At 40.6% G+C, this 12,955-nt stretch overlaps 1 protein-coding gene across 3 annotated transcripts in view; it reads right to left on the reverse strand.

The window, feature by feature from the left end:
- Window positions 1-1,316: 1,316 nt before the first annotated feature.
- Window positions 1,317-12,955, reverse strand: part of mtx2 (metaxin 2) — a 70,906-nt gene continuing 59,267 nt past the window's right edge. For 2 of the 3 annotated variants that reach the window (XM_033023875.1, XM_033023876.1), the window contains exon 11: window positions 1,317-2,067. In XM_033023875.1, the coding sequence (XP_032879766.1) occupies window positions 2,033-2,067 (35 nt within the window). In that variant the 3' untranslated portion in view covers window positions 1,317-2,032. Of the gene's footprint in view, window positions 2,068-5,470; window positions 5,524-12,955 lie in introns of all 3 variants that reach the window. The other variant, XM_033023877.1, reaches the window with a different exon arrangement.

Consider the following 12,955-nt stretch of genomic DNA (forward strand, 5'->3'; position numbering starts at 1 on the left):
GACAGAGATAGATAGATTCTTGATTAGTACGGGTGTCAGGGGTTATGGGGAGAAGGCAGGAGAATGGGGTTTGGAGTGAGAGATAGATCAGCCATGGTTGAATGGCGGAGTAGACTTGATGGGCCAAATGGCCTAATTCTGCTCCTATCCTTATGACCTTATGAGTACTTTTTGTAAATTTGGTGGTGCCTTTGTGGCGACTCTGTGTACTGTGTATGCAGAAACACAAATTTTCACTGTACCTAGGTACGTGGCATTAAGTATCATCATCATCTATCTCCGTACATGGGACATTAAAGAAACCATCAAACCATTGGATAAGCGCGATGAATTAAAAAACTACGTACATATCAAAATTTACTGGTGACACCAATTTAGGGAATACAGTTAATGCAAAAGATGACTGACAAAATGCAGGAAAATATGGATACATTTGCAGATTGGGATCCAATTGGAAAATCTATTTTAATGTAAGTATGCATGATACAGTTTGGTCAGAGAATATAGTTCTGGAAAATAATTCAGTGATATTATCAGAACAGGGTAGACAAAAATGCTGGTGAGTGAGGCAGCATCTATGGAGAGAAGGAATAGGCGACGTTTCAGGTCGAGACCCTTCCTCAGACCCGACCCGAAACGTCGCCTATTCCGTCTCTCCATAGATGCTGCCTCACCCGCTGAGTTTCCCCAGCATTTTTGTTTACCTTCGATTTTTCCAGCATCTGCAGTTCTTTCTTAAACATTAGCAGAACAGGGGATCTGGAGATATACAAAGCACAAAAAATAGTTGGGTTCGTGAAGACTTAACAAAATACTGCATGGAATTGCCTGAGGGACAGAAATGACAAGGAGAGAAGTAGTGCTAAGCAACTGCAGAAAGTTCAATGAAGTGCTAAAAACTCTGAGAACTATTCTAATTACTTTAATGTAAGGAGAAGGTTGTGAAAAAAGATTTATGGTTATGAGAGTTCATTTTCTGGATTAAGGAGCAACAAAGCAACCAGATCTTTGAGATAACTCGAGTGGGACAAACAGGTTTTTGGATATTTACAGTTGACATTTGGGCAGAGTTCTCCTCTAATTATGGGTCACACTCAATTCAAAATGTAAGCCTGATCACCTCCATTTAAAAAAACATTTCCAGCTCTCTCCCACATTCCCTTCTCTCACCTCAGTGATTTCCAAGGTCATGGAAGGTGCGAAATATATTCCATAGAACCTCAATCTAGATATTAGGTATAATTTCAATATTCACTTTAATACCTTTCACAAATGCAAAAGACCCAATTCAAATAAATCGAAGCAACGAAAAAAAATTAAATATTGCTGACAGTTTTATTGCAATAGAGAAACATATTATAGGTTTCCTTTAGAATTATCACATTGTCACTAAATTGAGTTCCAAAACAATGCGGGAAACTGACAATTCACATTTATTCCAAATCAGTTTATATCCAAGATCAGAGGTCAGTGAAGTAAATGGCTGTTGTCTTGTCAGTAAAAGCTTGACATAATACACCAACCAAAATAGTAGTTAGGTGTGGTCAGATGTGGTAATAAAATGGAAGTAATTAGTAGGATTGCTAGCTAAAACACACCAGAGGATGACCTTGTATCATTCTGGTCAGGATGCAGGAATCAGAGCACACGGTAAAACGGATACAAATGCTTTTATAAATTAAGAAGGCTTTTTATGAAATGCAATTAAGTGCATAAATTATTCTTATCGATAATTGTTTCCTACATGAGTACACCATATGGATTTTGCTGATAACTTGGATTTTTATATATTCAGATGCTTTTACTGGTTGCACAGAAAGCCTTTTACTGCCCTTCCTCTGTGTAAGTCACTGGAAATTGGCTGCTGCAATTAAAGGGCTTCACCAAGCTCTTGTAATGTGCTTTCCTAACATCAATACATGACGTGAGAAGTCAATATCTTTTCTATGAGCATCAGCCTTTTTTTAAACTAAATGGAGAAGCTTTGTGCAGATGGAAACACTTTCAGTGCTAAGTACCTTTCCCGTCCTTTTCAGAAGGATTGCTTTCTTCCCAGCTCGATTGTAACTGCAAAACATTAAGAAAAAGGTATTTCTTGCATGTTGAGTAAATACTAGAAAGAGCCTACTTGTTATCAGCTATACAGATATCTGCTGCACAATATGGAGAGAAACATAAAAGTATTCGTTTATGAATTCAAATTGGGAATATGGTTTGCTTTCCCACCGTAATGAAGCTAAGTTGAGTTGCTGCTTTACTGTAAACATACAAGGAATCACAGCAATTGAAATTTCATCAGAGCTTATTTTTCAAGCATTACAGTACCCAATAACCCTTTCTGGCTTAAGCCCTCCCTTCACCACCTCTAGTTAAAATTCCATTTGGAATATTTTGGAGGACCAAGAAACCAAGAAGAACCAAGAACAGGTTTGAGGTTTGCATTGACAGGTCTGCACCAGAAGTGTGTTGTGCAATACATTTGTTTGGATGCTCCATAAATAAACATTCTCCCCATGTCCGCGTGGGTCTCCTCCCACATCCCCAAAAAGTGGTGGGTTGGAGGTTCATTGACCTTTGTAAAATTTCCCCTGGTGTGTCGAGAGTACACGTGAAGGTGGGTTAACATAAAGCAATTGTGAACAGGCGATCAATGGTCAGCATGGACTGTGGGCTGAAGGGCTGTTTCCAGCTGTATCTCTAAAACAAATCTCTGAGGTAGGCATGATGGCCACAGCTTATGGAAATGTAAAAGTTAATGAGAAACAGCGTATTATGTTAAGTCCAGCTTACTACAACCACAAATATTATTTGTGACCCAAAACACCACCAGCATCAAGAACCAAGAGTGTTTTATTGTCATATGTCCCGAAACGGAACAATGAAATTCTTACTAGAGGGATCAGATCATGTAAACATAGTACTCTGTAAAACCCGTAATAACCAACAAAAAAGTTCAGTTTAGATTTTTTTAAAAACAGACATAAATAAAGGGAGTGTTTCCAAAGTAATAGTGAAGCAGGAGCTAGTTAAGACACTGCACGTTAATAATTAACAGCGCAGAGACATTTGATGTTGGCTAGACTGAAATTAGGTAAGTCCCCAAGTCCAGGTGAGATGCACATCTCGATTCTGAGATATGTATAAAAGGAAGTCACAAGAGCACTGATTATAATCTTTCAACGCTCTTGGAATATGGAGGTGGTGCCAGAGGAACAGATAATAGCAAATGTTTGATGAAAAAAAAGCGAGTAAGAATAAACCCAGTAGACAGGCCAGTCAGTTTGAAAGTGGTTAGGAAAGCTTTTAGAAACATTGATCCAGAAAAAATATTAATAGCTGCCTGGTGACTATTAATGGATTCATTAAGGCAAGCCTGCAAGGATTTGTTCAGGGTGAATCATGCCTCACCAGATTGATAGAATGTTTTGATGAGGTAATGGATAAGTTAATGCAATTAATGCACATGTGGGCTCTCACAAGACTTCTGATAAAAATGACAGAGAACAGGCTATTCAACAAAGTGGAAGCATGCCGTATAAAAAGGACATTGGAAGTATGAATACAATGTTAGCAAAGTAAAACAATGGAGTGTTATTGTGGAATGGCTATTTTTTGAATTGGAGGGAGATGAATATTGTCATCCCCAGGGATTACTGTTGTTTCTTTCAAATCTATATCAATAACGTGGACTTGAGGGTGCAAGACATAATTTCTAAATTTACAAATGACATAAAACTTGGCAGGACGATGAACTGTAAGAAGTACAGGGTTAAATTGCAACAGGATCTAATCAGGCTAGTAGAATAGGCAGACACATGACAGAGGTTTATTGATGAGAAATGTGAGGTGATGCACTGTAGATGGAAGAATAAGGAGAGTCAATATAAGGAAAACTGTTCTAAACTGTCTCTCTGGGGTATGTGCGCACATCAAAAGTGGCAGTGGAGGTTGAGAAAGTGGCCATTAAGGCACCTAACATTGGGCTTTTCCAATCTAGGCATAATGTATAAAAATAGGGAAGTCATGCTGAACCTTTATAAAACCTTGGTCCAAAGTGGTTGCGTTCAGTTCTGGTTGCCTCATGATAGGAAAGATTTGAAGGCATTTGAGAAGGCCCAGAAAAGATTAACAAGGATTGTTTGTTGCATGACAATTGAAGCTACAAGGCTGGATTAGAGAGGCTGTGGGTGTTTTCCTTAAACTTCACGCTGCCTTGGCAAGGCCACCAGCGTAATCGAGGATGAGTCTCACCCCAGCCATTCCTCTTCTCCCTTCTCCCATCAGGCAAGAAGTATAGAAGTGTGAAAATGCACACATCCAGATTCAGGGATAGTTTCTTCCCAGCTGTTATCAGGCAAATTAATCATCTTACCAACAACTAAAGAACAGTCCGGAGCTAACCATCTACCTCATTGGAGAGCCTCAAAATATTTTTAATCAGACTTTATCTTGCACTAAGCATTATTCACGTTATTCCCTTAATCATGTATTTGTACACTGTAGATGGCTCGATTGTAATCATGTATTGTCTTTCCGTTGATTGATTAGCCTGCAACAAAAGCTTTTCACTGTACCTCGGTAAACGTGACAATAAACTAAAGTCAAACTCAAATTTTGATTCTGAAATGCTCCCTGGTCACAAGTGTAGTTCTTGTCTGTATCCTTGTGTATGCATTCTTGATTTATTGAAAAAAACATCTCTTTCTATGATGCTCTGGCAATTATTGAAACCATCCCTCTCTCCCCACCTTCGCGTTTCAATGTATGACCCTCACTTCCATTCCCTGAGGCCCAAGACAGAGACGTGAACAGATGTGGTGGACAACTGGTTTTGACATTTGCCAACAGATCTGGCAGACCCAGTCCTTGCCTACATCTTTCATATCATCACATCTCTAAAGACAGGACTGCAGAATGTTTACTGAAACAGTTGCCATTTTTAGTTCCAAAGACACAAAGATTTTTTTGTGACATCTAAGTACAATTGTTAGAGATGGAACTCCAACTGAGGCAAAATTAAAACACTGCTGCAAACAAGCTCAATCTTACTATCTTTTGAATATTTTGTATATTTTCAGCATAGCTCTGCTGTTAATAATTTCCAATAATAGATTGATAGATTCTTCTCAGTAAAATATTGTACATTAGATGAACAAAAACCCGATAAATACATGTTATTGATTCATGATTTTTGTGCCTAGCTGAGCAGATTATAACTTCCTATAATTTGTTCAAAAATGTGATAATACTGAAATCAGATTTTTTTTTAATTGACATCTTTCCGATGTTGCTGTAACATCGTTCAATCTTTAGCCTTTAGGTGACTGGTGAAGATAAATGGCTGGGTCTCAACTAACTTATCAATTATATTTTTATTCTGGTTCTACAACCAACATTTTGTTATTAGCTTCTTTATCCCTCTCTGTCGTGTATTAGGGGGTAACACCATTACATTGTCCTTAACACTTACTTCAAGCAGTGTCTCAGCTACATCTGGCCGTGTTTACTTATTATGGTAAAAGCCTGGAAAGTAAGCACAGATGGAGGTAAAATGTGCCAGTGGTATAATTGAGGGCATTACCAAATAATTGCAAACTGCAGTGGCACTGTCAGTGCCATTTTGATACTTATTGTGTGAATGATGCCCTGTAAAACTCAAACCATTTACAAATTATTTGTGTTACTTTTTCCCATTTCAACCCAGCAGACAAACACCGCTTGCCAGTGGAACACCACGGAATTTAAAAAAGCTGAACTCAGCCTTTTCCCGGAGTTGGGTGCTGAGCAATCTGTACAAGGATGAACGTACGAGGGGCTGTCATTTGTCCGAGACTGCACATGTTCTGAAGGTTTTTCACTTTAAACGCCAACCTATGTGGCAGATGATGTATGTGTTTCTTCAGTTCTGTGATTACCAACTCAGGGCTGTGGTGCAACACTCTTCACCTCATCAGTTCCAGGAGCTGTGCACCAACATGGGTGAAGTATTCGCACTAAGATGGCTTCTGACATTCAGTGAGGAGGTGGCATTCTGTTGTAATTTCGGTATATAGATTTTTGAACAAACCTCTGCTGCTGGCTAACTAAAACAATGTGTCTGCTGGACTATTAGTACCCATACATTACATTTGTGGATTTCTCTTTTCAAAAAACACCCAACTTCTACAGAAAGCGACTGTCACTGTCTGGAGGGAACAACAGAAACAATTCTTCAAACTCATAACCCAGTTTGGATTTGTAAGACCAGATAATGAGCAGCAGTTTTTCTCTGTAGTGAATCATTAATCAAAGAAATGATCCTTGCTCGTGTTTAGATGTTTTACTTAATTCCTTACCTCTGGCCTGCTGCCCCACTAGTGTCAAAATTATTATTTCTCACCCAGCAGGTGATAAATAACAACTTCAGCCGTGATTAATACAGTGAATTTCAAAACCAGACTAATGTAAAAACCAAAATCTGCAGAACAAGTGGGTGATAATTGTTGAGAGAGCCATGGGAGCTGTGGTCTTGCATGTAAAAGCTGCTGCAGGAAATGAAGTGCACACTAGAAGCCCAGCTGATCCTAAGAGGCATCATTAGAGACACATCACAAGCGCCATCATTCGAACATCCCCTTTCTTTCAGGCCCTAATTGTATATCTCAAGCAATTGGTCAAAAATAAGTTTGCACTGGGGTTGATTTTTCTCTTTGGTTGAAATTCACTAAATTACTCTCAAGCACAGGGGCAACATTGCACATAAAATGGCTGTACTAATAATAACCACTGTTATCAATTATGCCTTGTTCTATTCACGAGCTTTGATCAGGGGACATCTGCACTGATATATCAGTCTAGCTATCTTTATTGTGCAGCATTCTTTAGGATAACATGTCATGATCTAAGGAATTAATTCCTATGGATCAAAGATGTCTGGATGTTTTTATTATAAACCTTTACATTCCTTGCAAGTAATTTGGTATTAAATTACATTAATCCAAAATGTGTTATTGTTTGCTTAATTCTTGGCCTTTGAGCTGTATTTGTTTTTACTACTTAAGCATTTGAGGCACAATTTGCAACATTTGCTTATTGGTTAGTGCTAGATGTGGACTATGCAAAATATGCAGGCAATACCATTTAATATAGGCTAATTATGCTGCATGTAAAATTAATATTTTGTCACATTACAAAAACAATATTCTTTATTAATTTGTACTATTAATTTATCATTTCAATATATTGGCAGACTTTAGAAAGGCTGCAATGAAACTAGAATATGAATTATTTGGCTATATCTAAAGTGGAGAAGAAATAGTCCATCATTTTCAAAATAGTAATTTGTTTTTCAAATCATTGTATCTGTTTAATACTAAAACAGAGCTTTCGATTTTGTGTAAAACATCTAACTTCAATCTTTTATACACAACTAAAATGGTTTTATAATAACTTTTAATATCATGTAAGATTAAATGAAGCACATAATCCAATAACCCCCATACTACAAAAAGTATTGCGACAAAATTTAGTTTTACACATTATTATTATAATCAATAGAATTTCTGACCACAAAATGAAAACAATTAAATACTAAAGAGGAAGATTTCAATTTAAAAAATGTGCTGGAGTTTACAGTTCATAGTACAAAACAGTCAGTGACGAGAAATGATTGAATGTTTTAGTCATAGAGTCATACAGCACGGAAACGGCCCTTTGGCCCAGCCTGTCCACGCCAGCCAAGCTGCCCCATCTGCCCGCATATCCCTTTAAACCTTTACTATCATTGTACCTGTCCAAATGTCTTTTAAATCTGGTTATAGTTTCTGCCTCAACTACCTCCTCCAGCAGTTCATTCCATATACCCACCACCATCTGTGTGAAAACGTTGCCCCTCAGATTCCTATTAAATCTTTCCCTTTTCACCTTAAAACTATGTCCTTGTTTCCCCTACTCTGGATAAAAGACTCTGTGCATCTACCCAATTTATCCCTCTCGTGATATCATACACCTCTGTAAGATTACCTCTCATCCTCCTATGCACCAAGAAATACATTCCTAGCCTACCCAATCTCTCCCTATAGCTCAGATCCTCAAGTCCTGACAACATCCTCGTGACCGAGTGGTTTTGGAAAATGCTCCAAGTTTAAGACAACGTTCATTGAAATGTTAATTTTTTTAAATATATTCTTCTCTGAAAATCTGTATTGATAAGTAATTAGACTTTCAACACATGGCAATCATATATTTTGTTTAAACGTGCTGCATTTGAATGATGCTTCATTAAGTGTTGGATAGTGCAGTTGTACAGGGTCTTGGTGAGACCACACCTGGAGTATTGCGTACAGTTTTGGTCTCCAAATCTGAGGAAGGACATTATAGCCATAGAGGGAGTGCAGAGAAGGTTCACCAGACTGATTCCTGGGATGTCAGGACTTTCATATGAAGAAAGACTGGATAGACTTGGCTTATACTCGCTAGAATTTAGGAGATTGAGAGGGGATCTTATAGAAACGTACAAAATTCTTATGGGGTTGGACAGGCTAGATGCAGGAAGATTGTTCCCGATGTTGGGGAAGTCCAGGACAAGGGGTCACAGCTTAAGGATAAGGGGGAAATCCTTTAGGACCGAGATGAGAAGAAACTTTTTCACACAGAGAGTGGTGAATCTCTGGAACTCTCTGCCACAGAGGGTAGTTGAGGCCAGTTCATTGGCTATATTTAAGAGGGAGTTAGATGTGGCCCTTGTGGCTAAAGGGATCAGGGGGTATGGAGAGAAGGCAGGTACGGGATACTGAGTTGGATGATCAGCCATGATCATATTGAATAGCGGTGCAGGCTCGAAGGGCCGAATGGCCAACTCCTGCACCTATTTTCTATGTATCTATGTATCTATACAATTGTACAATATTACTGCTCCGGGAAACGACGTGCATAATGGATTCAGTACATCACCTGAGCAGTTTCTACACAAAGTTTCACAATGGACTGGAATTGGATTCCAGCTTGTAAATAGTTTCTCATTTAACCCAAAAAGATCCGAACATGCATTTTTCCCCCAGGTATTCTATGTCATAGAGTTATAGGGTCTTACAGAATGAAAAAAGGTCCTTCGGCCCAACTTGGCCACGCGGACCAACATGCCCCATCTACATTAGCCTCACCTGCCTGCGTTTGGCCCATATCCCTCTAAACCTACCCTATCAATATACTTGTCTAAATGCTTTTTAAATGTTGTGATAGTACCTGATTCAACTATTTCTTCAGTCAGCTCATTCCATACACCCATCACCCTTTTAGTAAAACAGTTAACTCAGGTTCCAATTAAATCCTCTGCCCCCCCCCCCCCCCCCCCCCCCCTCCCGTATGGCCTTTTGTTCTTGATTCAACGTACTCTGGGCAAAAGATTTTGTTCATTTAGCCAATTTATTCCTCTCATGATTTTGTATATAAGAACACCCCTCATCCTCCTACACTGCAAGGAATAAAGTCATAGCCTGCTCAATCTCTCCCTGTTGTCCAGGCTATCGAGTCCTGGTAACATCCTTGTAAATTTTCTCTGCACCCGTCCCAGCGTGACAACATCATTCCTATAACATGAACAAAACTGAACACAATAGTTCACTATTAAAAATATAGATTTTATAATACATACAATAATCAGACTAACATAATAATACTTCATAGATGAAGTTACTGTAACTAAATCATAGATGAAGTTAACATAGGATAAGTGATAAATAACTAACATAGATGAGACCCTCACTAGGGTCTCCTCGATATCCCGCAGCTCCACTCTTGCTCCCCCTCCCCCTAGTTGCAACAAAAACAGAGTTCCCCTAGTCCTCACCTTCCACCCCATCAGCTGTCGCATACAGCACATAATCCTCCGACATTTTCGTCACGTCCAACAGGATCCCACCACTAGCCACATCGTCCCATCTCCACCCCTTTCTGCTTTCCACAGAGACCGTTCCCTCTGCAACTCCCTGGTCAACTCGTCCCTTCCCACCCAAACCACCCCCTGCCCAGGTATTTTCCCCTGCAACTGCAGGAGATGCAACACCGGTCCCTATAGCTACCCCCCCCCCCCCCCTCAACTCAATCCAAGGACCTCAACAGCCTTTTCAGGTGCGACAGGTTCACTTACACCTCCTCCAACCCTATCTGATGTCCGCTGTTCCAGGTATGGACTCCTATATATCGGCGAGACCAAGCGCAGGCTCGGCGATCGTTTCGCTTAACATCTCCGCTCAGTCCGCCTAAACCTATCTGATCTGCCGGTTGCTAAATACTTTATCTCCCCCACCCATTCCTACACTGACCTTTCTGTCCTGGGCCTCCTCCATTGTCAGAGTGAGGCCCAGCGCAAATTGGAGCAACAGCACCTCATATTTCGATTGGGCAGCTTACATGCCAGAGGTATGAACATTGACTCCTCTAACTTCAAGGAAAGGGCCTGTCCCACTTGGCCGTCATTTGCGCCTCATTCACGCGTCATATGTAAAATAGGTTGACGCGTCGTGATACGTGACGTCGCATGCAAATCACGCGTCATCACAGGCGTCTGGTGTGCGTGACGTCATTAGAATACCCTGTGATGCGCGGCGACGCATGGTTACGGACGTCGACGCATGGTGACGTAACCATGCGTCACCACGCGATACACGTGAGACATCGGGACGCAGCGTGCAACACCAATGCGTCAGCGTGCGTACGCGATACGTCACTACGAAATCCTGGAGCGGCGTGCAATACCGCACGCCACCGCATGCGATTCCACACCTCACCATGCGCAATGCGTGCATCACCCACGCGTCGACCTATTTTACATGACGTGTAAATGAGGCGCAAATGATGGCCAAGTGGGATAGGCCCTTATCCCTTGCTTTCTCTCTCTCTCCATCCCTCCCCCTTCCCAGTTCCCCGACCAGTCTTACTGTCTCCGACTACATTTTATCTGTTTGCTTTTATTCCTTTCTCCCAGCTAATAATGATCTATTCTAAATATTCCTTGATCTCCATTCCCTTTGTCCTGCTTTCACACCTTCACATTTCTTATCTATGTATCTCCCTCTCCCGACGTCAGTCTGAGGAAGGGTCTCGACCTGAAACGTCATCCATTCTTTCTCTCCAGAGATGCTGCCTGTCCCACTGAGATACTCCAGCATTATGCGTCTATCTGCAGGGTGGGTGAAGGTGTGATCCAGGTAACCGTGGGAGTTGGCGGGTTTCGAGTAGACGTCAGTCGATAGTCTCTCCCCTGTGATGGAGACAGATTCACAAAGGGGAGAGAGGTATCAGAGATAGTCCAAGTGAATTTGACACCAGGGTGAAAGTTAGTGACTTAGACTTAGACTTAGATCCTTTATTTGTCATTCAGACCTTTCGGTCTGAACGAACAAAACGATAATGAAATCAACCAGTTCAAGGGTTAGGCCAGTCATCGATGTAGTGGAAAAAGAGTTGGGAGATGGCATCCAACAAGAATATGGAACAAGAATATAACCAACAAAGAGGCAGGCGTAGCCGGGGCCCATGTGAGTACCCCTGGCTTCACCTTTAACTTGAAAGAAGTGAGAAGAGTCAAAAGAGAAGTTATTGAGGATGAGAACTAGTTCCATTAGTCGAGGAGAATGTAAGTAGAGGGAAACTGATTGGGTCAAGGAAGCAAGGAAGGGCTGGTTCAAGGAAGAACTGGAGGTCCTTGAGACCTTCTGGGTGGGGGTTGGAGGTGTATATAGACTGGAAGTCCACCATAGTAAGGATGAGGCAATGGGGGCCTCGACATTGAAAGTTATTGAAGAGTGATACAAATAGTGCTCCTGATGTGGTCGCCAGAATGTCCGATGTAACTACAGTATCACCTACTTTTGAATTCAATATCTCAAACAATAAACAACATTCTGTTATGTTTCCTAATCGCCTACTTACCTGCATACTAATTCTTTGGAATCCTGAACAAGGATGCCAAGATCATTGCGTCTTAAACCTCTGGAATGTTTCCTTTTTCCTTTTCCTTTGAAAATGGACAATTATGTATTTCCTACATTACAATCCATTTGCCAATCTTTTTCCACTCGTTTAATTAATCAGTATCCCGCTTTCTTTCTTATATCCTATTCTCAACCTACTTTTCCACCTATCCATTTCTCAGCTGCAAATTTAGCAACCATACCTTTGGTGCCTTCAGCCATGTTTTTAATATAAGTTATTCTCCATCCTGCCATCTGGGAAGAGGTACAGGAGCATTAGCTGCAAAACCAGCAGGATGCTCCTCAGCTTCTTCCCGCAGGCTATAAGATAAACGGACTTTGCCCCCTGCCAAAGTATCGCGCACCAACCACCAACCTGGACACACTGCAGCAGAGCCACTGTCGTGCCGCTGCCGATCGGAACGCCTGTTGATGTTTAGTAGAGAGTAGAGTGTTTAATTTGTTCATGATATATGTATTTTTATTTCTATTTATTTTTTACTGCACACTGAATGGACACTGGTTGAGCAACGTTTTTTTGTTTCCTCTGGGTATGTGAGTACTCAGGAAAATGACAATAAAGATATACTATACTATACTATACTATAAAACAAAATGTTGCATCACCAATTCTTGTAGCCTAGCACGTGCTATATCTTACCAGCCAAGATCCATTTATGCTGTTTCCTGTCAGCCAGCCAATCTTCGATCCACGTTGCCTTCTCCACTACGAGCTTTTATTACCGCAATAATCTTTGATGCAGCATGCTATCAAATGCCTTCTGCAAATCTAAGTATTCATTAGGGACTTGTAAGCCCCAAAGCTCCAATAATTTGCTCAGGGCCGTATCTCTTGCCATTGTAATTTTCCAGAGTTAATCGCTCCCTTGCAATTCCTGACTAAAGGTATTTCTGGGGTTTTACTTACTCTTCATGGTGAAGACTGATGCAAATATTTAATTCACCCGTCTTCAGTGTATTTTTCATATTTGCTTTCTATAGGA

Source organism: Amblyraja radiata, chromosome 7 (genome assembly GCF_010909765.2).
Source record: "Amblyraja radiata isolate CabotCenter1 chromosome 7, sAmbRad1.1.pri, whole genome shotgun sequence".
Classification (NCBI taxonomy): domain Eukaryota; kingdom Metazoa; phylum Chordata; class Chondrichthyes; order Rajiformes; family Rajidae; genus Amblyraja; species Amblyraja radiata.